At 41.3% G+C, this 27921-nt stretch overlaps 1 protein-coding gene across 1 annotated transcript in view; it reads right to left on the bottom strand.

Annotated features, from left to right (window-relative positions):
* Positions 1 to 2261: 2261 nt before the first annotated feature.
* LOC137626462 (coenzyme Q-binding protein COQ10 homolog A, mitochondrial-like) overlaps positions 2262 to 27921 on the bottom strand; it is a 48599-nt gene continuing 22939 nt past the window's right edge. The window contains exons 3-5 of the mRNA XM_068357476.1: positions 24859 to 24970; positions 15837 to 15992; positions 2262 to 8140 (exon numbers count right to left, since the gene is read on the bottom strand). Of these exons, the coding sequence (XP_068213577.1) occupies positions 7955 to 8140; positions 15837 to 15992; positions 24859 to 24970 (454 nt within the window). The 3' untranslated portion in view covers positions 2262 to 7954. The remainder of the gene's footprint in view (positions 8141 to 15836; positions 15993 to 24858; positions 24971 to 27921) is intronic.

The raw sequence follows: 27921 nt of genomic DNA, 5'->3' as shown, positions 1-27921 counted from the left end.
TTTGGTCTTCCACTATCTCCAAAGGAAACAGAACACTTCCAATTTAATAGGCTAATTTCCCATTAGCTGTCATTAATGTTACTTTAGACTTTCGTTTACAAGAATGTATTTCTTTTCCATTGTTGAGATACTACCGCTAGAGTTATGGGGTCCTTTGACTGGCCAGACAGTACTACATAGGATCCTTCTCTCTCCTTACGGTTCATTTTCCGTTTGCCTACACATTCACCAAATAGTTTGGCCTATTCTTAACATATTCTCCTCTGTCTGCATGCATCTGACAACACTGAGATTACCAAACAATTCTTCTTCTCTCAAGGGGTTAACTACTGCACTGTAATTGTTCAGTGGCCACTTTCTTCTTAGTAAGGGTAAAAGAGAGACTTTAGCTATGATAAGCAGCTCTTCTAAGACACTCTAAAATAAAACCATTGTTCTCTAGTCTTGGGTAGTGCCATAGACTCTGTAGCATGGTCTTCCAATGTCTTGGCTTAGAGTTCTCTTGCTTGAGGGTACACTCGGGCACACTATTCTGTCTTATTTCTCTTCCTCTTATTTTAGTTTTTATAGTTTATATAGGAAATATTTATTTTAATGTTACTGTTCTTGGAATATTTTATTTTCCTTACTTCCTTTCCTCACTGGGCTATTTTCCCTGTTGGAGCCCCATGGTTTATAGCATCCTGCTTTTCCAAATAGGGTTGTAGCTTAGCAAATAATAATGATATATATTATAAGTGGCCTGTAAATCACTAAAGTTTTGATCAATTTAGTGCTGCATATTGAAATATCTAAGTAAAAAAAATTTATTATAAGATGATGAATGGAGAAGTATTGATTTAAAAGCTCAAGAGACGACTGGCGAAATCTAACCGAGGCCCTTTGTATCAATAGGTGTGGGAGGAGATGATGATAATGATAAGGTTTTCACTATGGTTATACCAAGTCCATTGGATTTCTCATATGTTATCACTGACTTGTACCATCTTGCTTTTCCAACTAGGGTTGTAGCTTGGCTAGTCATAATTGATTTATGAATTAATTACTACGTTCTGTATAATAAATATTTAAGTAAAAATTTTTATTATAAGATGATGAATGGAGAAATATTGATTTAAAAGCTCAAGATAAGAGACGACTGGCGAAATCTAACCGAGGCCCTTTGTATCAATAGGTGTGGGAGGAGATGATGATGATGATAATAACGATAAGGTTTTCACTATAGTCATACCAAGTCCATAGGATTTCTCATATGTTATCTCTGATTTGTACCATCTTGCTTTTCCAACTAGTGTTGTAGCTTGGCTAGTCATAATAATAATAATCTTCATTCATTATTCCTTCCATATCAAAATTTGATTTATGAATTAATTACTACGTTCTGTATAAATACAGCAAATCTTTCTCAATGGGGATAGATCATTTATGTATTTTTTGTTTTTATGTAATTTAATAATAACAAAAACTCAAAAAATCATTTAGACGACCTTTCTGTGACAAGACTTGGCCTTATTTACATTAATGATAAACCTTTTGATATCGAACTGGCATTAGGACCCCAAGATCATTTTTTGTTACTCTGAATGTTTTGTGGAATTTTGCCCATATGGCCCCGTGCCGGGGGCAAGGAGACTATTCAGTGCCCAGGCTGTCCCTCTCTAATTTTACTATGGGATTTCACACCAGTTTCTGAATCTTACGGGACAAGATGTATATGAAAAACTTACAAATGTGACAGTTCCTCAACAGGTAGTTGATCTATGTAACAAAATTTTAAAAGATATCACTTTTCTATTGAAGAAAATTAATTTCTAACTCATTCTTTTTATCAGTAGAACTTCTGATATTGCTTCTCGTAATTAGAACATCCGATGTTCTTTAAAAGAACATTTGATGATCTCTTATTAATAGAACGATAGTTCCTTTTTGTTAACAGAACATCTGGACCAACAGGATGCTCACCAGACCAATTCTTACATGAAATGATTCGGTTTTAACAGTTTTAACAGTTGTGCGAGTTTCATCATTCATGGATGTATTCGCACGGGTCACTAATCAAAAACTGTGTCTTTACCCACATATAGTAACTACACAGTTAATTTTCTGCTTAACCTTTGACCTTCTCAAATAACCCTTCTTCTGGTGAAGATTTAATTACTAAATAAATCAATTTCACATAGAGTATTTATCAATATATCACCTTGAGCATGATACATTTAGATTAAACTGAGTAAGAAATATTTGGAAATAAATACATCATATACTTTTGAATAATCAAACTTTTAATATTTAGGATAATGAAAACAAATGTACATAAAGAAAACTTTACAATAAAACTAGTCGCAAGGGCGTACATGGAGTTTTTCTTTACACTGTATAAAAGAGAATAAACTTCGTGTAATATTGTGCTAAGTAATTGGTAACACTTTCAGTGGAGTACAGTATTCATGACATGGAAGATCTTTTAATGGTAGATACGACAAAAACTTGGAACATAAAATCCACTGTTCACTGTCAAGAAGAATAAATTTACCCATTTTTAAAACTATTTACAACCCTTAATGACCAACGGTGTCCTACTTGAGGTCGACTGAGGCATACGATTGACGTTCATAAAATAAATACATAAATGAATCGAAAAAAAGAGAACTGAAATGGTTAGTAAGAATGTAAAATAAATAACTTACCTAAACTGAATAACCTGCAATTGGTAACGTGGTGGTATCCCCGAAATAAGTAAAGTGGACTAGTTTCACTTAGACATAATTATGTATTTACAACATGTACAGGAAAATGTGAAGACCTTGTTTATACAATGCGAATATATTTACAATCAAATCGACATTCCTCGGGGCTGTGTCTGCAAAGGCACAGCTACCTTAAACAGTTATCATAAACATATTTTCAAGAGTTACATCTAAAGTAGGAACAAAAAAATACTGTCATGTATAAGACATTAGAATCTCAAATAATTATCCTTGCACATCTCAAATACAACCAGCGACAGTCAGTACAACAGTTATTCATTTGTTTCCTCCGGTCATCATATTGCACAGTACCGACAAAATCTTTCTCAAAGCCAAAGTGAATTCTACTGATAGTAGTGTTAGTGTATTTCCGCATTCATTCGTGGAGAAAATTAAATACTAATAGCTGACGGTTTGTTAATTTGCATGGCTGGGTTAGTAAGCATTATAAATCAAGAAATAGTAACACTAACATACAGTATAGATTTCGATACTTTGAAATTAAACTTTTAACACGATTAGATAATGTATAAAATTGTGTTACTAAACTTTACTATTCGTATAAGACTAATAAAGCGAAATGAAAAAAATGAAATTTGTTTGGCACATTTTCTAATTGTTGGTCTTATGTCCCAATAGACCACAATAATAGAGGAGAAATTAATAAACTGTGTGGTTCAGAGGTTTAGAAGTCACTCATAAGCGGTAGAGGCAAGGAGCAGGTCCCTACACATTGATCAGGTATAGACACAATCAATAAAGTAGTACTATTTTAGTGAAATCTATCAAGCCATTCTTGTGACTGGGACTGCCAATCACTATTGACCATCCTAAACTACTTTAGAAAAGATATGAGTATCACCAGAAAATAATTATCAGCCAGAAATTATCTGAATCATCCATTTGACAAATCTATCCAACTGAATGCGCCACTCAGAAGTTTCTAAATAATATGCAGTACTGTATATACAACAAAAAATGTCTTTTAAGCACTACTAAAATAAAAGCAAATAAAGTCTGAATCTTCAAAGATAGCGACTAATATCTCGTCCGAAAAAGAATATTGTCTTGATCAGTCCATTTACTTTCCCTACGACACTTAGTACATAAACTTACGACACTTAGTACGTAAACTTACGACACTTCGTACGTAACCTTACGACGCCTAGTACGTAACCTTACGACGCTTAGCACGTAACCTTACGACACTTAGTACGCAACCTTACAACACTTAGTACGTAACTTTACGACACTTAGTACGTAACTTTACGACACTTAGTACGCAACCTTACGACACTAAGTACGTAACTTTACGACACTTAGTACGTAACTTTACGACACTAAGTACGTAACCTTACGACACTTAGCACGTAACCTTACGACACTTGGCACGTAACCTTACGACACTTGGCACGTAACCTTACGACACTCTGCACGTAACCTTACGACACTTAGTAGGTAACCTTACGACACTTAGCACGTAACCTTAAGACACTTAGCACGTAACCTTACAACATTCAGCACGTAACCTTACGACACTCAGCACGTAACCTTACGACACTAAGCACGTAACCTTACGACACTTAGCTAGTAACCTTAAGACACTTAGCACGTAACCTTACGACATTCAGCACGTAACCTTACGACACTCAGCACGTAACCTTACGACACTAAGCACGTAACCTTACGACACTTAGCACGTAACCTTACGACACTTAGCCCGTAACCTTACGACACAGCACGTAACCTTACGACACTTAGCACGTAACCTTGCGACACTTAGCACGTAACCTTGCGACACTTGGTACATAAACTTACGACACTTAGTGCGTAAACTTACGACACTTAGTGCGTAACCTTACGACACTTAGCGCGTAACCTTGCGACACTTAGCACGTAACCTTACGACACGTAGTACGTAACCTTGCGACACTTCGCACGTAACTTTACGACAGTACGTAACTTTACGACACTTAGCACGTAACCTTACGACACTTAGCACGTAACCTTACGACACTTAGCACGTAACCTTACGACACTTAGTATGTAACCTTACGACACTTAGTACGTAACCTTACGACACTTGGCACGTAACTTTACGACACTTAGCACGTAACCTTACGACACTTAGTATGTAACCCAACAGCATTTGTACCGAGGCTGAATGCAGAACTATAAAGGCCTTCTTGAACTGCAGCTGCTAAACTTGCATACAATGTCTTCCTGATAATCCACTCCAACAGAACGTTGGCCTGTATGTTGACGTCCATTTGCGAAGTAAGCTAAAAAGTCTACTTAGAAGAGTCATTATCCGTAGTCCAAAGAAAGAAAGAGATTAAAGATTATCGTCCCAAAATGAGAATACTTAAACGCAAAGCAACAGTAGGGTTTAGTAAGCAAGCTAAATTGAAGAGGATGATGATTGTCACTGAAAGCAAGTGCAGATATAACTTCTTGTAATAATCACAGTATAAACTGTATTATATTGTAATCATTTCAATATATATGGTCTAGCAACAAAACAAAAGCCAAAACATTGAAAGCTTATATAAAACAAGGGTTCTCTGTGTGTACAAAATCAAAATAGTTAATTGTAGAATTACAGTTTAATGAAAACTGTAATATTAATATGAAACACAAAGCATAGACATTGGGTTTTCTGTAATGTGACAACTATTTTGTTGAAATATGAAGGTGCTATCAATTCCCGATATACTGTATTCAAATTTATTACATGAAAATTGAAATAGATTTCTATCTCGGTCAGGAAAAGAGAGACAGGAATACCAACTTTCAGTAATACCAGACTTTTCCTTGAACCAATTATTCAAAACCATTCCTTGCTGTGACAAGATCTCATATTTCTCACTTCTATATCTGTACACAAAACTATTCAAGTGTCAATAAAAATTATCTGACTATTATATGAATAGAGGTGAATTTGGTAGGTATTACATTACAGTTTCTTGAAGATAGTAAGGAATTTTCACTCATTTACAAATAATGTAGCCAGTCGCCATTAACCGTAACTGAAGCCCTTAAGAAGAAATCTTTGAAGGTTGCCTCCAGTTAGCGTACATGGTAAAATAAATACACAGACAAATAGAGTAACACTTCCGAGTGGTAAAATACTCACTATATATCTACCAAACAAGAGCTGCCCTTATGCTCTACCTATCGATCATCTTCGGATGATAAAGTTGTATCGTTTTTAAATCTGTAAACAAGGTTTAAGACAATTTTCCGGTACTGGCGAAAGAACTATACCTTTATATTAACAAACTGAAATGAAGGACCTAAAGGGAGCAATTGAATTTAAGAAGAAACTAAAGACATTACTTTTCACAAGATCATATGATTTGGAAGATGCTACAATCAAAGAATTGTATAAGTTATAATGAAAATGTTTCGTTAGATGATTGATATGGACCCGCCCGAGAAGTAGTTCACTCGACTTCAGTGGAGGGTTGGATTTAAACCCAAAACAAGTAAACAAGTAAACAAGTAAAACGTACAACACTCGTACACAGTTCACAAATTTCACATGCAGTACGTACTTTCCTTTACACCCATTCATAAAAAGAAATATTCTGTATCTTTACATTAACGAAAAGAACGACAATACTGTAGTATAGAATTCACAAATTTCATATGCAGTATGTACTTTCCTTTACAACCATTCATAAAAATCGATTAACAGTACTATATCTTTACATTAAAGAAAAGTACGCCAATAGTATACAATTCACAAATTTCACATACAGTACGTACTTTCCTTTACAACCATTCATAAAAAGCAATACCGTACTGTACTGTATAATATACTGTATCCTTACATTAACGAAAAGTACGCCAATAGTATACAATTCACAAATTTCATATGTAGTACGTACTTGACACCCATTTATAAAAGGAACTCGCTTCCCTTCACATAAAAAAAAAAAAAACTTTTCCAGACAAAAAACTCAATCATCTGTAAAATAAACCATATATATTTTCTAGTAACCCTGGGTCTATTTCTTTATAAAAACGGCAATAATACATTCACGTGAAATCAGTTCTTTCATACTAAATAAATTAGCACTTTGAAATATTCACTTCAAAACATCATTATGACAAACGACTTATTTTCATTTTCAACGAAACAACCAGCTGTTAAAAATATATTAGAAACGTTTTCATTGCATCTATATATATGTAAATATATATCATATCAAATTCTAAAAGTATGTTTGCATCATTACCATTTACTGTAGTACGTTTGAATACAGTAGAGCAGATTCTTGCATTAATAAATCACGTAAAATTGGATCTCAGCAGGTGACGAACGCTACCGGCAGGCAAGGAAGTCTGTAGTTATGAATTCCCTGTTTTTACCAGAAAGTAGCTCGGCTTTTTAGGGTAAGACGATCAGAGAACGGATGTTTATTGCTAGTGTGAGGATATAATGGGGGTCAAAATGTCTATTCATTGCAACATGCAAAAGGAAAGGTACTGAACTGAGTTTGGTCCAAAAAACTTCAACCTTGGCTTGTTTCTGACTATTTTGCTGTGACAAATAATTACTGTTACTTGAATGGTTCTGCACACTACAAAAACTAAATGAGCATCATAAAATATTGTATAGTCTATTCTAATATCCAGGATTCCCATGAAAAACAAGTTTATTTCTTAACCCTCGTACACTCTTCTGTTTTGAGTCGTACGTATTTTGTATCTGTCCGTAACCAACAAATCATCACCCCTGACTGCATTGTGATGTATTAATAATCACGTTGCCTGCGCATCTACATCTGGTTTAACATCAAATTGAGTGTCGTCTGCCACAAATGGAGTTTATTAGTGTCAAACAACCTATTGTGGACTAGGCTTTAAACTCTCTCTGTTGTTAACGTCTGCCATCACTCAAGATCTGAGATAATCTTACAGGCTATCAATGCGAGATCTTACTCTTCCGTATCACCTAAGATGTTCTCAAAATTCTAATTCGCCACCATCACTCTGTACGATAGTTCCGTACAACCCCATGGCAATGATGACAAACATTTGTACTGTACTACATTAAACACCTTCTTACTGTACTCAAATTTATGTACAAGTCATACAATACTAGAAAATAACAGCAGCAAAATACCCTTATGCATAGATAAATATTAATATAGTTTTTACACCTGATCACTCAATTGAAAACCTACGTTCTACTTCTTTCAGGTTTGCAAGATCTGAGGCCTCTGCGAGCGGATGGACTCGTTTCCGTACCGGGTCTTGGCTTCGGCTAAAAACGAGTTGACGTTCTGTCTCACGACTTCGTTGAAGAAGACGTGCGCGAGTCGCGAGTGCAGCATGGACCGGAACTCGAACGAAACGGAGAAATCGAGGGTACAAGTGTTTGGCTGAAATGTCAATTTGGTCTGTCAATCTAATGCGTTAATGACATTACAAAAAACAGTGCCACTATGGAACTAAATATCTGTAATTTTCCGTAATAACTTTACTATACAGGTATTATAAAAAAATATTCATACAGTAATAAAATGTATTATCTAAATATACATTATTCATTCTGCTTCAAAGTATATAGCACAATAAATAGTACTTAATAAGAATACTTAACCCTTTTACCCCCAAAGGACGTACTGGTACGTTTCACAAAACTCATCCCTTTACCCCCATGGACGTACCGGTACGTCCTTGCAAAAAAATGCTATAAAATTTTTTTTTTCATATTTTTGATAATTTTTTGAGAAAAATGATATTTTAATTATAAAATAAATTTTTGAATATACTTACCCGGTGAATATATAGCTGCAACTCTGTTGCTCGACAGACAAACTGTACAGAAAAAACTCGCCAGCGATCGCTATACAAGTTGCGGGTGTGCCCAACAGCGCCATCTGTCGACCAGATACCAAGCTCAATGTAAACAAAGACTCAATTTTCTCCTCGTCCCACTGCGTCTCTATTGGGGAGGAAGGGAGGGTCATTTAATTTATATATTCACCGGGTAAGTATATTCAAAAATTTATTTTATAATTAAAATATCATTTTTAAATATTTAACTTAGCCGGTGAATATATAGCTGATTCACACCCAGGATGGTGGGTAGAGACCAGTAATATATGTTTAAATTTTATGAGCTAAGAGTTTTTTATTTCATTTTAGAAGTTATCAAAATAACAAAAACAAAATAAATAGGTACCTGGTAAGGAAGTCGACTTGAACGATTACTCTGCCTTATAAGTACGTCTTCCTTACGGAGCCTCGCGATCCTCTTAGGATGCTGATCGACCCCTAGGAGCTGGAGTATCAAGGGTTGCAACCCATACAACAGGACCTCATCAAACCCCTAATCTAGGCGCTCTCAAGAAATGACTTTGACCACCCGCCAAATCAACCAGGATGCGAAAGGCTTCTTAGCCTTCCGGACAACCCATAAAAACAACATTAAAAACATTTCAAGAGAAAAATTAAAAGGATATGGAATTAGAGAATTGTAGTGGTTGAGCCCTCACCCACTACTGCACTCGCTGCTACGAATGGTCCCAGTGTGTAGCAGTCCTCGTAAAGAGTCTGGACATCCTTTAGATAAAAAGACGCGAACACTGACTTGCTTCTCCAATAGGTTGCGTCCATTATACTTTGCAGAGATCTGTTTTGCTTAAAGGCCACGGAAGTTGCAACAGCTCTAACTTCGTGCGTCTTTACCTTAAGCAAAGCTTGGTCTTCCTCACTCAGATGTGAATGAGCTTCTCGTATTAACAGTCTGATAAAGTAGGATAAAGCATTCTTTGACATAGGCAAAGATGGTTTCTTAACTGAACACCATAAAGCTTCAGATTGACCTCGTAAAGGTTTAGTACGCTTTAAATAGAACTTAAGAGCTCTCACAGGGCATAAGACTCTTTCTAGTTCATTGCCTACAATCTCCGATAAGCTGGGAATATCGAAAGATTTAGGCCAAGGCCGAGAAGGCAGCTCATTTTTGGCTAGAAAACCAAGTTGTAGCGAACAGGTGGCTTTTCCTGACGAAAATCCGATGTTCTTGCTGAAGGCATGAATCTCACTGACTCTTTTAGCTGAGGCTAAGCATACCAGGAAAAGAGTCTTTAGAGTGAGATCTTTCAGGGGGGCTGATTGCAGTGGCTCAAACCTGTCTGACATGAGGAATCTTAGTACCACGTCTAAATTCCAACCAGGGGTAGCCAAACGACGCTCCTTGGTAGTCTCAAAAGACTTAAGGAGGTCTTGAAGATCTTTATTGTTGGAAAGATCTAAGCCTCTATGCCGGAAGACCGATGCCAACATGCTTCTGTAGCCCTTGATAGTGGGAGCTGAAAGGGAACGACCTTTTCTCAAGTATAAGAGAAAATCAGCTATTTGAGCTACAGAGGTACTGGTCGAGGATACAGAAACTGACTTGCACCAGTCTCGGAAGACTTCCCACTTCGATTGATAGACTCTAATGGTGGATGCTCTCCTTGCTCTAGCAATCGCACTGGCTGCCTCCTTCGAAAAGCTTCTAGCTCTCGAGAGTCTTTCGATAGTCTGAAGGCAGTCAGACGAAGAGCGAGGAGCCTTTGGTGTACCTTCTTTACGTGAGGAAGAGTTCTAGGAACGTCTACTAGCCATCGAAGTACCTCAGTGAACCATTCTCTCGCGGGCCAGAGGGGAGCAACTAGCGTCAACCTTGTCCCTTCGTGAGAGGCGAACTTCTGCAGTACCTTGTTGACAATCTTGAACGGTGGGAATGCGTAGAGATCCAGATGTGACCAATCTAGGAGAAAGGCATTTATATGTATTGCTGCTGGGTCCGGGACTGGGGAGCAATAGATTGGAAGCCTCTTGGTCAACGAGGTTGCAAAGAGATCTATGGTAGGTTGGCCCCAAGTGGCCCAAAGTCTCTTGCACACATCCTTGTGGAGGGTTCATTCTGTTGGAATTACTTGCCCTTTCCGACTGAGACAATCTGCTATGACATTCAAGTTGCCTTGGATGAACCTCATTACTAGGGAGATGTCTTGACCTTTTGACCAGATGAGCAGGTCCCTTGCGATCTCGTACAACGTCAGTGAGTGGGTCCCTCCTTGTTTGGAGATGTACGCCAAGGCCGTGGTGTTGTCTGAGTTTACTTCCACCACTTTGCCTCGAAGGAGAGACTTGAAGCTTTTCAAGGCCAGATGTACTGCCAACAGCTCCTTGCAGTTGATATGCATGCTCCTCTGACTCGAGTTCCACAGTCCTGAGCATTCCCGACCGTCTAGTGTCGCGCCCCAGCCCACGTCCGAGAAGAGAACGTGGTTGGGAGTCTGAACAGCCAGGGGAAGACCCTCTCTTAAGTTGATATTGTCCTTCCACCAAGTCAGACAAGACTTCATCTTTTCGGAAACCGGGATCGAGACCGCTTCTAGCGTCTTGTCCTTTTTCCAGTGAAAAGCTAGATGGTATTGAAGCGGACGGAGGTGTAGTCTTCCTAGAGACACAAATTGTTCCAGGGATGATAGCGTCCCTATCAGACTCATCCACAGCCTGACTGAGCAGCGTTCCTTCTTCAGCATGTTCTGGATGAATAACAGGGCTTGACTTATTCTGGGGGCCGACGGAAAAGCCCGAAAAGCTAGACTGTGAATCTCCATCCCTAAGTACACAATAGTTTGGGATGGGACTAGTTGCGACTTTTCCAAATTGACAAGGAGTCCCAATTCCTTGGTCAGATCTAGAGTCCACTTGAGATCCTTCAGACAGCGACAACTGGAAGAGGCTCTGAGAAGCCAGTCGTCCAAATAAAGGGAGGCTCGGATGTCCGATAAGTGGAGGAATTTGGCTACATTCCTCATCAGCCTCGTAAACACGAGAGGAGCTGTGCTTAGGCCAAAGCACAGGGCCCGAAACTGGTAGACCACATTTTCGAAAACGAATCTCAGAAAAGGTTGGGAGTCTGAGTGAATGGAGACGTGGAAGTAGGCGTCCCTTAGGTCTAAAAAGACCATCCAGTCTTCCCTTCTGACCGCTGCTAAGACTGACTTTGTGGTCTCCATGGAGAACTTCGTCTTTGTGACAAAGACATTCAGAGCACTGACGTCTAGCACCGGTCTCCACCCTCCTGTCTTCTTTGAAACCAGGAAGAGGCGGTTGTAGAATCCCGGTGATTGAAGATCCGAGACTTTGACCACCGCTCCCTTCTCTAGCAAAAGAGACACTTACAGTTTCAGGGCTGTTCTCTTTTCTTCCTCTCTGTATCTGGGAGAGAGATCGATGGGAGACGTTGCTAGAGGGGGTTTGCGTACAAAAGGGATTTTGTACCCCTCTCTGAGCAACTTCACAGATTGTGAATCTGCGCCTCTCCTCTCCCAGGCTTGCCAGAAGTTCTTGAGTCTGGCTCCCACTGCTGTCTGAAATTGCGGGCAGTCAGACTCTGCCCTTAGCGGACTTGGATCCTTTCCTCTTCCCTCGCTTTCCTTCGGCACGAGCACCTCCTCTGCTGGAGGCTCTGCCACGAAAGGGCGGAATAAAGCGAGACGCTGGAGTGTCAATCCTCGGTCTAGCAGACAATGTAGGCAAAGGGGGAGCTTTGCGAGCTGAGGACGCAACTAGATCGTGAGTGTCCTTCTGCACTAACGAAGCAGCTATTTCCTTTATCAGGACTTCTGGAAATAGGCTCTTGGAAAGGGGAGCAAAGAGAAGCTCAGATCTCTGGAATGGTGTAACTCCAGCAGACAGGAACGAGCAGAGAGACTCTCGCTTTTTCAGGACTCCGGACGCAAATGAGGCAGCAAGCTCATTGGACCCATCACGGACGGCCTTGTCCATGCAGGACATATTGAGCAAAGAAGTCTCTTTATCTGTCGAAGAGATCTTCCTGCTCAGGGCTCCTAGGCACCAGTCTAAGAAGTTAAAGACTTCAAAAGCCCTAAAGATTCCTTTCATAAGGTGGTCCAGGTCCGATGATGACCAACAAATCTTTGAGCGTCTCATGGCAAGGCGGCGGGGAGAGTCTACAAGACTTGAGAAGTCGCCCTGGGCAGAGGCAGGAACTCCCAAGCCGAGAACTTCTCCCGTGGCATACCAGACGCTCGATCTAGAAGAGAGTTTAGCAGGGGGAAAAGCAAATGCTGTTTTCCCTAAACTCTTCTTGGACTCTAACCAGTCTCCTATCAGCCGCAAAGCTCTCTTGGACGAGCGTGCTAGGACGAGTCTAGTAAAGGCAGGTGCGGCAGAAGGCATGCCTAAAACAAACTCTGAAGGCAGAGAACGAGGAGCCACAGAAACAATCTGGTCAGGAAACAACTCTTTGAAAATAGCCAAAACTTTTCTAAAGTCCAAAGAGGGTTGCGTTGACTTAGGCTCGTCCAGTTCCGATTGTTGATCATATTGATGTGCAGCAACATCATCATCAGAAAGTTCCTCATCCGAAAACTGATGCGGAAACGGCAACGGAGTGGGTAACGTCTGGTTCGCTGAGTCCGGTCGCACTGGTGCATGCGTGACGGAGCCGGACGCAACGTCATGGAACTGCTGCACAGTCTGTGAACTGTCAACAACCATGGTAGCGCGAGGACGCACAGCGTCTACCCGAGACTGTCTAGACCGACTGGGTTGCGCAGTGGAAACCACACTGGGTTGCGGAGGTTGACGCACCGCGTCAAAACAAGTCACTTCTGATGGTGGTTGAACGTCCAGAACGTCAACAACCACCTCCGTGCGTCGCTTAACGTCAACATGCGGCTGGCAACCCACACTGGATCGCATCGGTGGAGGAACCCCCTCAACTGGTGTACGTGAGAAGGTTACCTCAGCGTCAACAGGACGCACAACCGATCGCTTGGAAGGTTGTAGGCTAGGTACTGCACTCGCTGCTGGTACGGCAGCAACCTTCTCCGCATGAAAGTCCTGCATCAAAGACGTAAGCTTGGACTGCATGTCTTGCAGCAAAGCCCATTTAGGGTCTACGGGAGCAGGTGCGGCGACAGACGGTGTTAGTGCCTGAAGCGGTACCGCTTTGCCTCTCTTAGGCGGTGAGCAGTCATCAGAAGACGGCAACGAGTCCGAACTGACCCAGTGGCTACAACCGGGACGTTGGACTTGTCCTGAAGGGACCGATTTACGTTTTAAAGGTCGTGAGACCTTGGTCCAAAGTTTCTTACGAGAAACACCTTCAGACGACGAGGTATAAATGGGCTCTCTCGTCTTACGTAGGTAGGGGCGATCTTGGGGAGATACGCCTGATACCATGGAGGGAACGTCTGTTCGCTGATTAAAGCCTCTCGAACCCATGCGTCGTGCGACATTGCTTCTCCCCTGGACTTGGGAGCTTGCAAGAGGTCCCGGACTAAGAGGACGACAGGCACGAACAGACGAACCCTCAAGCGCAACACTGTTCACAACACTATCACTTGGCACTTTGGCACTTCCCACTGCACTTTGGCCCTTAAGCTCCTTAACATCCGCCATGAGCTGATTGCGGTCACTTGCAAGGGACTCAACTCTCTCCCCCAGGGCATGGATGGCACGCATCATGTTAGCCATCGAAGGTTCCTGAGTGCTAGGAGGGGGGTTAGGAACAACCACTACAGGGGAAGGAATAGGTTGTGGGGCATGAGGAGAGGAAACATCAATAGACCTAGAAGAACTTCTCCTAATTCTATCTCTCTCTAGCCTGCGTGTGTACTTTTCAAATTCGATAAAATCGAATTCCGAAAGGCCCACGCACTCCTCACACCGATCTTCCAATTGACAGGTTTTACCCCGACAATTGGAACAAACAGTGTGAAGGTCGATAGAAGCCTTCGGAAGACGCCTAGAACAGTCCCTAGCATTGCATTTGCTAAATTTGGGAACTTGTGAAGGGTCAGCCATTTTGAATTGGCCAAGGGAAAATTCCAAAAAACGATCTAAGTCATCAACAAAGAATCCGTACAAAAAAGAGTTCAAGGATTTGTTTGAAGAAAAACCCTGCACAGCGAAAGCTCAAAACCAGAATATAGTACTTCACCAATTAGATGTGAAAATCTCCAGTTTAGCAACAGCGAGTAAAGTACGTCTTGTCGACACGTCGACAGAGAGAAAATTGAGTCTTTGTTTACATTGAGCTTGGTATCTGGTCGACAGATGGCGCTGTTGGGCACACCCGCAACTTGTATAGCGATCGCTGGCGAGTTTTTTCTGTACAGTTTGTCTGTCGAGCAACAGAGTTGCAGCTATATATTCACCGGCTAAGTTAAATATTTAAAATTCAGGCATTTTCCAAGAAAATGAGACCAACCTGACCTCTCTATGATAAAAATTAAGGCTGTTAGAGCAATTTAAAAAAAAATATACTGCAAAATGTGCTGTGGAAAAAATAACCCCCTGGGGGTTTAAGGGTTGGAAATTTCCAAAGAGCCTGGGGGTAAAAGGGTTAATAAAATGTATTATCTAAATACACATTAATCATTATGCTTCAAAGTATATAGCACAATAAATAGTACTGTACTTAATAAGAATACTTAAAATAATAAATGTTGAGGTACAGTAAAGTATTACTGTACATTACAGTAGTCTCAAAATACTTGTTCCCATTTTTACTTGACAAGCTATCTGACAGTCCAAAGAACCAGGCTAGTTGACTGACTAGATAATTACATGGGCTTAATCCCAAGCCCCGAACAAATGGTTAGGAAAGGTACAAAGAGAACTAGCAATCATTAAAGGTTACCCATGCATAACAAAAGCTGCTTAATTTCTTATTTTCCAAAAGAGAATCTACGCAGAAAACAATGACTAATAGATTTGTATCTGAATCTCATTTCTAAAAAATACTGTAACACGGATGGCTAACATTAACGTTTGGTCTGCAGTGATATTTTAAACAACACTAGATAATAACACTGAAATAAAACCAATCACGATTTTCTTTTCGAGAATATAGGTTTATCTTTAGCTTTATAACTTCCGTACACTAAAACATCCAAGTCCAATATATCATCCAGAATTCAGTCAAGCCTCACTAACGTTTTCCTTCTCACAAACAGGTCTGATATTGTAAGAACGAAAACGACAATGAGAGCCTAAGTACGAAAGGAATTCTCCGCAAGCCAGTCTATTTTCACTTACCTGACCAGGGATTCCCGGCGAAAACTTCCATATCGTCAAAAGGTGATTGAACAGCTTTCCCTCTGTACACACGGCGCGTACGAGATGCGGTCGGGCTAAGGTCACGCTCGAAGTGTAAGATTCTACCACGGGTGGAAAGCCCACGATAAGATCGGCCTGGAAAGAATTATGAAGTAGAAATAGGGAAATGCAGTCATCATATAGCTTACTACAAACAGTAATTCTGTATTTTATTTATGTAACTATATGTATAAATTAACTTGTCAGTATTAATCCCCTGTAAAATATTCATAAGAATTAGCAACAAGTTTGCTGTGGAATGATCTTCCTAATCAGGTGGTTAAATCAGTGGAAGTTCAAAAGTTCAAACTTGCAGCAAATGTTTTTATGTTGAACAGGCTGACATAAGTCTTTTCATAGTTTATATATTAAATATCTGTTTTAATGTTGTTATTGCTTTTAAAATATTTTTTATTTTATTTGTTCATTACTTCTTATATCGTTTATTTATTTTCCTCATTGGGCTATTTTCCCTGTTGGAGTCCTTTGGCTTACAGCATCTTTCTTTTCCAGCTAGGGTTGTGGCTTAGCTAGTAATAATAATAATAATAATCTCTTGCTCGAGGGTACACTTGGGCACACTGTGACTATTTCTCTTCCTCTTGTTTGTTTTGAAGTTTTTATAGTCTATATATAAAAGATCTAATTCAATTGTGTTACTGTTCTTAAAATATTCTATTTTGATTACAGTATTCATTACTTCTCTTGTAGCTTATCTATTTCCTTATTTCCTTTCCACACTGGGCTATTTTTCCCTGTTGGAGCCCATGGGCTTATAGCATCTTGCTTTTCCAACTAGGGTTGTAGCTTGGTTTTCAATAATAATAATAATAATAATAATAATAATAATAATAATAATATGATATTTTAATTATAAAATAAATTTTTGAATATACTTACCCGGTGAATATATATACTGTAGCTGCAACTCTGTTGCTCGACAGACAAAAAAACAGTAAAACTCGCCAGCGATCGCTATACAGGTTGCGGGTGTGCCCACCAGCGCCAACTGTCGGCCAGATACCATACTCGATGTAAACAAAGACTCAATTTCTTCTCATCCCACTGCGTCTCTATTGGGGAGGAAGGGAGGGTCATTTAATTTATATATTCACCGGGTAAGTATATTCAAAAATTTATTTTATAATTAAAATATCATCTTTAAATATTTAACTTAGCCGGTGAATATATATAGCTGATTCACACCCAGGGTGGTGGGTAGAGACCAGTTAAATATGTTTACATCGTTTAAGCTAAGAGTTTTTATTTCATTTTGGAAGTTATCAATATAACGAAAACAAAATAAATAGGTACCTGGTAAGGAAGTCGACTTAGATGATTACTCTGCCTTGTAAGTACGTCTTCCTTACGGAGCCTCGCGATCCTCTTAGGATGCTGACAGACCCCTAGGAGCTGAAGTATCAAGGGCTGCAACCCATACAACAGGACCTCATCAAACCCCTAATCTGGGCGCTCTCAAGAAATGACTTTGACCACCCGCCAAATCAACCAGGATGCGAAAGGCTTCTTAGCCTTCCGGACAACCCATAAAAAACAACATTAAAAACATTTCAAGAGACAGATTAAAAGGATATGGAATTAGGGAATTGTAGTGGTTGAGCCCTCACCCACTACTGCACTCGCTGCTACGAATGGTCCCAGTGTGTAGCAGTTCTCGTAAAGAGACTGGACATCTTTCAAGTAAAATGACGCGAAGACTGACTTGCTTCTCCAATAGGTTGCGTCCATTATACTTTGCAGAGATCTATTTTGCTTAAAGGCCACGGAAGTTGCTACAGCTCTAACTTCGTGCGTCTTAACCTTAAGCAAAGCTTGGTCTTCCTCACTCAGATGTGAATGAGCTTCTCGTATTAACAATCTGATAAAGTATGACAAAGCATTCTTTGACATAGGCAAGGATGGTTTCTTAACTGAACACCATAAAGCTTCAGATTGGCCTCGTAAAGGTTTAGTACGCTTTAAATAGAACTTAAGAGCTCTAACAGGGCATAAGACTCTTTCCAGTTCATTGCCTACGATCTCCGATAAGCTGGGAATATCGAAAGATTTAGGCCAAGGCCGAGAAGGTAGCTCATTTTTGGCTAGAAAACCAAGTTGCAGCGAACAAGTAGCTTTTTCCGACGAAAATCCGATGTTCTTGCTGAAGGCATGAATCTCACTGACTCTTTTAGCCGAGGCTAAGCATACCAGGAAAAGAGTCTTAAGAGTGAGATCTTTCAGGGAGGCTGACTGTAAAGGCTCAAACCTGTCTGACATGAGGAATCTTAGTACCACGTCTAAATTCCACCCAGGCGTAGCCAAACGACGCTCCTTAGTGGTCTCAAAAGACTTAAGGAGGTCTTGCAGATCTTTATTGTTGGAAAGATCTAAGCCTCTATGCCGGAAGACCGATGCCAACATGCTTCTGTAGCCCTTGATAGTGGGAGCTGAAAGGGATCGTCCTTTTCTCAGGTATAAGAGAAAATCAGCTATTTGGGCTACAGAGGTACTGGTCGAGGATACAGAAACTGACTTGCACCAGTCTCGGAAGACTTCCCACTTCGATTGGTAGACTCTAATGGTAGACGCTCTCCTTGCTCTAGCAATCGCACTGGCTGCCTCCTTCGAAAAGCCTCTAGCTCTCGAGAGTCTTTCGATAGTCTGAAGGCAGGCAGACGAAGAGTGTGGAGGCTTTGGTGTACCTTCTTTACGTGCGGCTGACGTAGAAGGTCTACTCTTAGAGGCAGACTTCTGGGAACGTCTACTAACCATTGAAGTACCTCGGTGAACCATTCTCTCGCGGGCCAGAGGGGAGCAACTAACGTCAACCTTGTCCCTTCGTGAGAGGCGAACTTCTGCAGTACCTTGTTGACAATCTTGAACGGTGGGAATGCGTAGAGATCCAGATGTGACCAATCTAGGAGGAAGGCATCTATATGTATTGCTGCTGGGTCCGGGACTGGAGAGCAATAGATTGGGAGCCTCTTGGTCAGTGAGGTTGCAAAGAGATCTATGGTTGGTTGACCCCAAGTGGCCCAAAGTCTCTTGCACACATCCTTGTGGAGGGTCCATTCTGTTGGAATTACTTGCCCTTTCCGACTGAGACAGTCTGCTATGACGTTCAAGTCGCCCTGGATGAACCTCGTTACTAGGGAGATGTCTCGATCTTTTGACCAGATGAGCAGGTCCCTTGCGATCTCGTACAACGTCAGTGAGTGGGTACCTCCTTGTTTGGAGATGTACGCCAAGGCCGTGGTGTTGTCCGAGTTTACTTCCACCACTTTGCCTCGAAGGAGATACTCGAAGCTTTTCAAGGCCAGATGAACTGCCAACAGCTCCTTGCAGTTGATATGCATGCTCCTCTGACTCGTGTTCCACAGACCTGAGCATTCCCGACCGTCCAGCGTCGCGCCCCAGCCCAAGTCCGATGCGTCCGAGAAGAGAACGTGGTTGGGTAACTGAACAGCCAGGGGAAGACCCTCTCTTAGGTTGATATTGTCCTTCCACCAAGTCAGACAAGACTTCATCTTTCCGGAAATCGGGATCGAGACCGCCTCTAGCGTCTTGTCCTTTTTCCAGTGAAAAGCCAGATGGAATTGAAGAGGACGGAGGTGTAGTCTTCCTAGTGATACAAATTGCTCCAGGGATGACAGCGTCCCTACCAGACTCATCCACAGCCTGACTGAGCAGCGTTCTTTCTTCAGCATCTTCTGGATGGAAAACAGGGCTTGATCTATTCTGGGGGCCGACGGAAAAGCCCGAAAAGCTTGACTGTGAATCTCCATCCCTAAATACAGAATAGTTTGGGATGGGACCAGCTGCGACTTTTCCAAATTGACTAGGAGTCCCAATTCCTTGGTCAGATCTAGAGTCCACTTGAGATCCTTCAGACAGCGACGACTGGAAGAGGCTCTGAGAAGCCAGTCGTCCAAATAAAGGGAGGCTCGGATGTCCGATAAGTGGAGGAATTTGGCCACATTCCTCATCAGCCTCGTAAATACGAGAGGAGCTGTGCTTAGGCCAAAGCACAGGGCCCGAAACTGGTAGACCACATCTTCGAAGACGAATCTCAGAAAAGGTTGGGAGTCTGAGTGAATGGGGATGTGGAAGTAGGCGTCCCTTAGGTCTAGCGAGACCATCCAGTCTTCCTTTCTGACCGCTGCTAAGACTGACTTTGTGGTCTCCATGGAAAACTTCGTCTTCGTGACAAAGACATTCAGAGCACTGACGTCTAGCACCGGTCTCCACCCTCCTGTCTTCTTTGATACTAGGAAGAGACGGTTGTAAAACCCCGGTGATTGAAGGTCCGAGACTTTGACCACCGCTCCCTTCTCTAGCAAAAGAGACACTTACAGTTTCAGGGCTTGTCTCTTTTCTACCTCTCTGTACCTGGGAGAGAGATCGATGGGGGACGTCACTAGAGGGGGTTTGCGTACAAAAGGGATCTTGTACCCCTCTCTGAGTAACTTCACAGATTGTTGATCTGCGCCTCTCTTCTCCCAGGCTTGCCAGAAGTTCTTGAGTTTGGCTCCTACTGCTGTCTGAAGTTGCGGGCAGTCAGACTCTGCCCTTAGAGGACTTGGATCCTTTCCTCTTCCCTCGCTTCCCTTCGGCACGAGCACCTCCTCTGCTGGAGGCTCTGCCACGAAAGGGCGGAATAAAGCGAGACGCTGGAGTGTCTAACCTCGATTTAGCAGACAACGTAGGCAAAGGGGGAGCTTTGCGAGCCGAGGACGCAACTAGATCGTGGGTGTCCTTCTGAACTAAAGATAGGGCAATTTCCTTTACCAAGACTTCAGGAAACAGGCACTTGGAAAGGGGAGCAAAGAGTAGCTCGGATCTTTGGCATGGCGTCACTCCAGCAGACAGGAAAGAACATAGAGACTCTCGCTTCTTCAGGACTCCGGACGTGAAAGAGGCGGCTAGCTCGTTGGACCCATCACGGACGGCCTTGTCCATGCAGGACATAATGAGCAAGGAAACGTCCTTATCTGCAGAAGAGATCTTCCTACTCAGGGCTCCTAGGCACCAGTCTAGGAAGTTAAAGACTTCGAAAGCCCTAAAAATCCCTTTAAGAAGGTGGTCCAGGTCCGATGGTGACCAACAAATCTTCGAGCGTCTCATGGCAAGGCGGCGGGGAGAGTCTACAAGACTTGAGAAGTCGCCCTGGGCAGAGGCAGGAACTCCCAAGCCGAGAACTTCTCCCGTGGCATACCAGACGCTCGATCTAGACGAGAGTTTAGATGGGGGAAAGGCAAATGCTGTCTTTCCTAAACTCTTCTTAGTCTCTAACCAGTCTCCCAACAGCCGCAAAGCTCTCTTGGATGAACGAGAGAGAACGAGTCTAGTAAAGGCAGGTGTGGTAGCAGGCACGCCTAACACAAACTCTGACGGCGGCGAACGAGGAGCCACAGAAACAAAGTGGTCAGGGAACAACTCCTTAAATACAGCCATGACTTTTCTAAAGTCCAATGATGGTTGAGTTGCCTTAGGTTCGTCAAGTTCTGAAGGTTGATCCTCTTGCGGTTCAGCAACGTCCTCATCTGATAGTTCCTCATCCGAAAACTGATGAGGAAACGGCAACGGAGTGGGCAACGTTTGGCTCGCTGAGTCCGGTCGCACTGGTGCATGCGTGACGGATCCGGACGCAACGTCATGGAACTGCTGCACAGTCTGTGAACTGTCAACAACCATGGGTGCGCGAGGACGCACAGCGTCCACCCGAGACTGTTTAGACCGTCTGGGTTGTGCAGTCAACACCATACCGGGTTGCGGAGGTTGACGCACCGCGTCAAAACAAGTCACCTCTGATGGTTGTTGAACGTCCTGAACGTCAACAACCACCTCCGTGCGTCGCCTAACGTCAACGTGCGGCTGGCAAACCACACTGGGTCGCATCGGTGGGGGTACAACCTCAACTGGTAGACGCGAGAAAGTAACCTCAGCGTCAACAGGACGCACAACAGACCGCTTGGATGGTTGTTGGCCAGAAGGTTCAGCAGCAACCTTCTCCGCATTGAAGTCCTCCATCAAGGACGCAAGCTTGGACTGCATGTCCTGTAGCAATACCCATTTAGGGTCTACGGCAGCAGGTGCGGCAACAGACGGGGTGAGCGACTGAGGCGGTACCGCTTTGCCTCTCTTAGGCGGCGAGCAGTCATCAGATGACGGCAACGAGTCCGAACTGACCCAGTGGCTACAACCGGGACGTTGGACTTGTCCTGAAGGGACCGACTTACGCTTCAAAGGTCGTGAGACCTTGGTCCAAAGTTTCTTACGAGAAACACCTTCGGACGACGAGGTAAAAACGGGCTCTCTCGTCTTACGTTGGAAGGGGCGATCTTGGGGAGATACGCCTGATACCATAGAGGGAACGTCTGTTCGCTGATCAAAGCCTCTCGAACCCATGCGTCATACGACATTGCTTCTCCCCTGGGCTTGGGAGCTTGCAAGAGGTCCCGGACTAGGAGGACGACAGGCACGAACAGACGAACCCTCAAGCGCAACACTGTTCACAACACTTTGAGAAACACTAGGCACTTTATCACTTCCCGCGGCACTTTGGCACTTTAGTTCCTTAACATCCGCCATGAGTTGATTGCGGTCACTTGCAAGGGACTCAACTCTCTCCCCCAAGGCATGGATAGCACGCATCATGTCAGCCATCGATGGTTCCTGAGTGCTAGGAGGGGGGTTAGGAACAACCACTACAGGGGAAGGATTAGGTTGAGGGGCATGAGGAGAGGAAAAATCTACCGACCTAGAAGAACTTCTCCTTACCCTATCTCTCTCTAGTCTGCGTGTATACTTCTCAAATTCGATAAAATCGAATTCCAAAAGGCCCACGCATTCCTCACACCGATCTTCCAATTGACAGGTTTTACCCCGACAATTGGAACAAACAGTGTGAGGGTCGAGAGAAGCCTTTGGAAGACGCCTATGACAGTCCCTAGCATTGCATTTTCTAAACTTGGGAACTTGTGAAAGGTCAGCCATTTTGAATTGGTCAAGGGAAAATTCCAAAAAACGATATAAGTCATCAACAATGAATCCGATACAAAAAAGAGTTCAAGGATTTATTTGAAGAAAAACCCTGTACTGCGAAAGCTCATAACCAAATTAAAGTACTTCACCAAATATGATGGGAAAAACTCCAGGTTTCAACAGCGAGTAAAGTACGTCTTGTCGACACGTCGACAGAGAAGAAATTGAGTCTTTGTTTACATCGAGTATGGTATCTGGCCGACAGTTGGCGCTGGTGGGCACACCCGCAACCTGTATAGCGATCGCTGGCGAGTTTTACTGTTTTTTGTCTGTCGAGCAACAGAGTTGCAGCTATATATATTCACCGGCTAAGTTAAATATTTAAAAAATAATAATAATAATAATAACAATGACTGTACTAAAAAGAAACTGACGTCCGGTAAATGCCAGTTACACTTTTTCTTACACAGCGTCAAAAGAATTACTTATTACACTTACTGCAGCATTCAAGATTCTTTGCAATACCCCTACACCACCACCACCACCACCACCACCACCAACAACAACAACAACAACAACAACAACAACAACAACAACCCCACATAATCTCATCCATCAACACTTTGACCAATTCCTATGACCTCAATATACCTGCCTGCTCAAGTTCATTGACAATGCCTTGCCTCATATTTTCAACAACCACATGAAAAAAAAGTCATTTAACCCTTTTACCCCCAGGCTATTTGGAACTTTCCAACCCTTAACCCCGAGGCGTTTTCTTTTTCAAGCACATTTTGCAATATATTTTTATTTAAATTGCGCTAACAGCCTTAATTTTCGTCATAGAGAGGTCAGGTTGGTCTCATTATTTTGGAAAATGCCTGAAGTTTCTCATAAAGTTATCAAAAATATGCAAAAAAATGTAAATAGCAGTTTTTTGCAAGGATGTACTGGTACGTCCATGGGGGTAAAGGGATGAGTTTTGTGAAACGTACCATTACGTCAATGGGGGTAAAAGGGTTAAACCAGGTCTAGGGAAGTCTACAATGATTCTGTAATCTTGTTAAAACTAAAATATTTTAGTCATGAATACAAACTTCTTACTTTATTATACCCAGAAAGATGCAGTTATTAATAAAGTGTCACTCAACTGTATTAGTTTCAACAATCTTTTTCCCATTCTGGTCTTCTATTCAAGAATCAAGAACTTCTAGAAAATTACTTCATTTCCTGGCTTCTTTGACGATACCAGGAATATCTGCGATTAACTTTTTCTCCTTATGTCGTACTTTCTACTGTATCTCCTATACGAGAGGTTCCATTAATCCTAATTATTCTACAAAAAAAATCTATGTCAGAGATGTGATTCCTATAAAAAAACCCAACAGGAAAAAGATGAAAGTCCTTGAAAATATTGCAAATCTTAAATGGAACCTACTCATTATGTATATAGTTTAAGCTAAAGCTGAAATAGTCAAAGAAGCTTGCTATCATGCAATTCACAAGTTGTAAGTAATGAGAAACAAGGGGATATCCTCCTTATCCAAACACAATCACTAGTCTTCTTTCCCTGTCACCGAGTGAGGATGCATCTCTCCCTGACTGCTACCCTAGAAGCTCTCTTAGGCATTGTTAAGTATCATAACTTAATTCTTGTGTTGCACTGTAATATTCCTACGTTACCTTTCAGTTTGTATATTAAGTGGTAAATAAACAACTTCCCTCTTCATTTAGATGGTTGAATGAGAAGAGATATCATTTATTGTTTGAAGAGAGGGCTGTAAGGTACCTGAATTTGTACATTGGTATGAATACTTACATAAACATCTATCTTCACAACATGTTCTGGTCCAGAGGCCAGGAGATTCGATCTAACAGAACGCGAGGCCTTCAGAAAAACCCGAATATAATCTTATCAAAACGCTTCATGATGATGTATTAGATATGTCAAGAAACACAAACTAAATACTGTCCATACCTTGAGAAAACCTGGCCGTTTCAGCGTGACTAAGGACTTCTTACAATAGGGGACGAATTTGTGATAATGTTCCACCTCGGACACTACATCAAACATTTGATTCATTGAGTAACTGAAAAGAAAAGGGACGCCATTAAACATACGAACGACACGTATTCTCAACAAGCCGTTCAGACAAAAATGAATGAATTATTTGTCCTAAAAGGAGCGAGCTCTTGTTAGTTTAGATGCCTTATCTAAATTAGGTTATGATTAGTAAATCCCACAGTTTTCGATCACTGAAACACGTTCATTGCAAGAATAATACAAGATCAATACAGTACCATTTGATTTATGATTATGATTGTAATAAAGAAAAAGATGGCTCATGTTAACTATAATCTATAAAAATTATAAGACTTTTGCAATAATTTACTAAACTTTGAATCCTTTTGTAATTTACTGAAAAGTACAAAAGTAATTACAATAGATTATCGAAAGTTTGCCTTGAAACTAACAACATATTTCAAAATTATTTGAGTTTTTCTTTCATAAGTACTATACTACTTATACTGTTCAAAAAAGGATGAGATTATTTGAATGTTGTTACTGTTCTTAAAATATTTTACATTAATATTTCATTACTGTACTTTTCTTTGTTTATTTCTTTATTTCCTTACCTCTCTAGGCTACTTTTCCCTGTTAGAGCCCTTGGGCTTATAGCATCCTGCTTTTCCAGCAAAGGTTGTAACTTAGCTAGTAGTAATAATAATAAAAATAATAATAGATCTCATGCTGTCAGAATACAAGGCCAAATTTACATACACAATAAAAAAAAAATAAAAAATAAAAATAAATAATATAATAAATAAAGAAAATCAGTTGACTTGTGACAATTCCCCACAAGATTATCTGGCAGCTAATAAGATAGCACTATCACATATATTTACACAGAATATACAGCGTTAGAGGTAAGAACATTGGCTAGGAATAGGCTGAATGTAGGTTCAATATAACATCCTAAAAGTAATTTGTAATTTTCCTACCTTTAACAACCCGAGTACTTTAACATAGGTTATTCTAACATCAACGGAGATGGAACAGCCGTTGAAATTGTTAACGAGGTAGTTAGGGACAGATGCCGAGTAAAGGCGAGCAGCCCTTTCGACTTTCACTAATGATCTTCGGCTTGGGACTGAGAGAGGCGGCTGAGGTGAGAAGTTTCCCTTTAAAGGATTCAGGTTTGTATGAATAGGAAAAATACATACACTTTAACCCTTTTACCCCAGGCTATTTGGAAATTTCCAACCCTTAACCCCCAAGGGGTTATTTTTCTCCCAGCACATTTTGCAGTATATTTTTTTTAAATTGCTCTAACAGCCTTAATTTTTGTCATAGAGAGGTCAGGTTGGTCTCATTCTCTTGGAAAATGCCTGAATTTTCTCAAAAAATTATAGAAAATATGAAAAAAAAATTTTTTATAGCATTTTTTTTGCAAGGACTTACCGGTACGTCCATGGGGGTAAAGGGATGGCTTTTGTGAAACGTACCAGTATGTCCTTTGGGGGTAAAAGGACTTGGATTTGTATAGATAGGAAAAATACATATTACTGTACATTTAACAATTGTTATTTGTTCCTGTACGTACATAAATCTTTTGCCATTTAAAACACACACACACACTCATTGCTGGGTAAGAAGAAGTCCCTCTTGAATAGAAGTAGTTGGTTCTCTTTCTTCCCTGGAAAATGTCGGTCTTCCTCGTCCCATACAGGAGCGAAGGAGATATGACTCCTGCAACCTCCTATCAGCCCATCATAGGGATGAGTAGGCTTGGCCTATGGAGAAATCTTTCTCCCTCAAAGGGGATATACAGTTAGGAATGAAATACCTGGCGCATGACAGCCAATTGATAGGTATTCATCTCACCATACTCCCTTTACGAGACCTATTTCCTACAGATCTGATCTAATAAAAGTGGTACTCAGAGATGTAACTAACATGTATCAATGTCAGATCCAGCGTGTAATGGTACGAATGCTTCGTCATAAGTAAAGGGAAGGGAAGAAGAAGCAGAAAAGCCTGTCATTCTACCTTTCCTCCAGATATATATTGAACAGGTTACCATAAAAAAGAAGCTTCCTCTCAAGTAGGGGAGCTAGGCTGGCTAAAAAATAATATTAGAGCATACATCACAAAACTAGAAGTGTTGAAAGGATATGGGGGTAACCTCCATTGAATAGAAAGCTGTGAAGGTTGTTATGAAAAATTATATATTGATTATAAAATAAATTTTTGAATATACTTACCCGGTGAATATATAATAGCTGACGTCTCTGACGGCTCGACAGATTCCAAAAACTCGCGAGCGATCGCCGTGAAGGTTGCGGGTGTGACCACCAGCGCCGACTATCGGCCAGATACCGCATATACTTGTCAACATCTCCAGTTCTTCTCAGTCCCCTAGGTCTCTATCGGGGAGGAAGGGAGGGCCTTTAATTTATATATTCACCGGGTAAGTATATTCAAAAATTTATTTTATAATCAAAATATCATTTTTAAATATTAAACTTAGCCGGTGAATATATAATAGCTGATTCACACCCATGGTGGTGGGTAGAGACCAGTATTAATACAATAAAGGCGTATATGCTCAAGAGTTTTTGACAACTATTCAAAAAACAGACTTAAGTATAGGTACCTGGTAAGGAAGCAGACTCTGATTATTACTCTGCCTCATTAGTCCGCTATCCTCACGAAGCCCAGCGATCCTCTTAGGATGCTGAAAGACTCCCAGGAGCTGCTATAACCAGGGTGAACACCCCTATAACAGGACCTCATCAATACCCTTAATCTGGGCGCTCTCAAGAAACAATATTTTGACCACCCGCCAAATCAAAAAGATTGCGAAAGACTTCTTAGTCTCCCGTACAACCCAAAATAAGATTATAAATTTCAAGAGTAGATTAAAAGGATATTGGGATTAAGGGAATGTAGTGGTAGAGCCTTCACTCACTACTGCACTCGCTGCTACGAATGGTCCCAGTGTGTAGCAGTCCTCATAAAGAGTCTGGACATCTTTCA

This window comes from Palaemon carinicauda, chromosome 34 (assembly GCF_036898095.1).
Source record: "Palaemon carinicauda isolate YSFRI2023 chromosome 34, ASM3689809v2, whole genome shotgun sequence".
In the NCBI taxonomy this organism is placed as follows: Eukaryota; Metazoa; Arthropoda; class Malacostraca; order Decapoda; family Palaemonidae; genus Palaemon; species Palaemon carinicauda.
The sequence above is the reverse complement of the archived record's forward strand: the minus strand, read 5'-3'. Positions and strand labels throughout refer to the sequence as shown.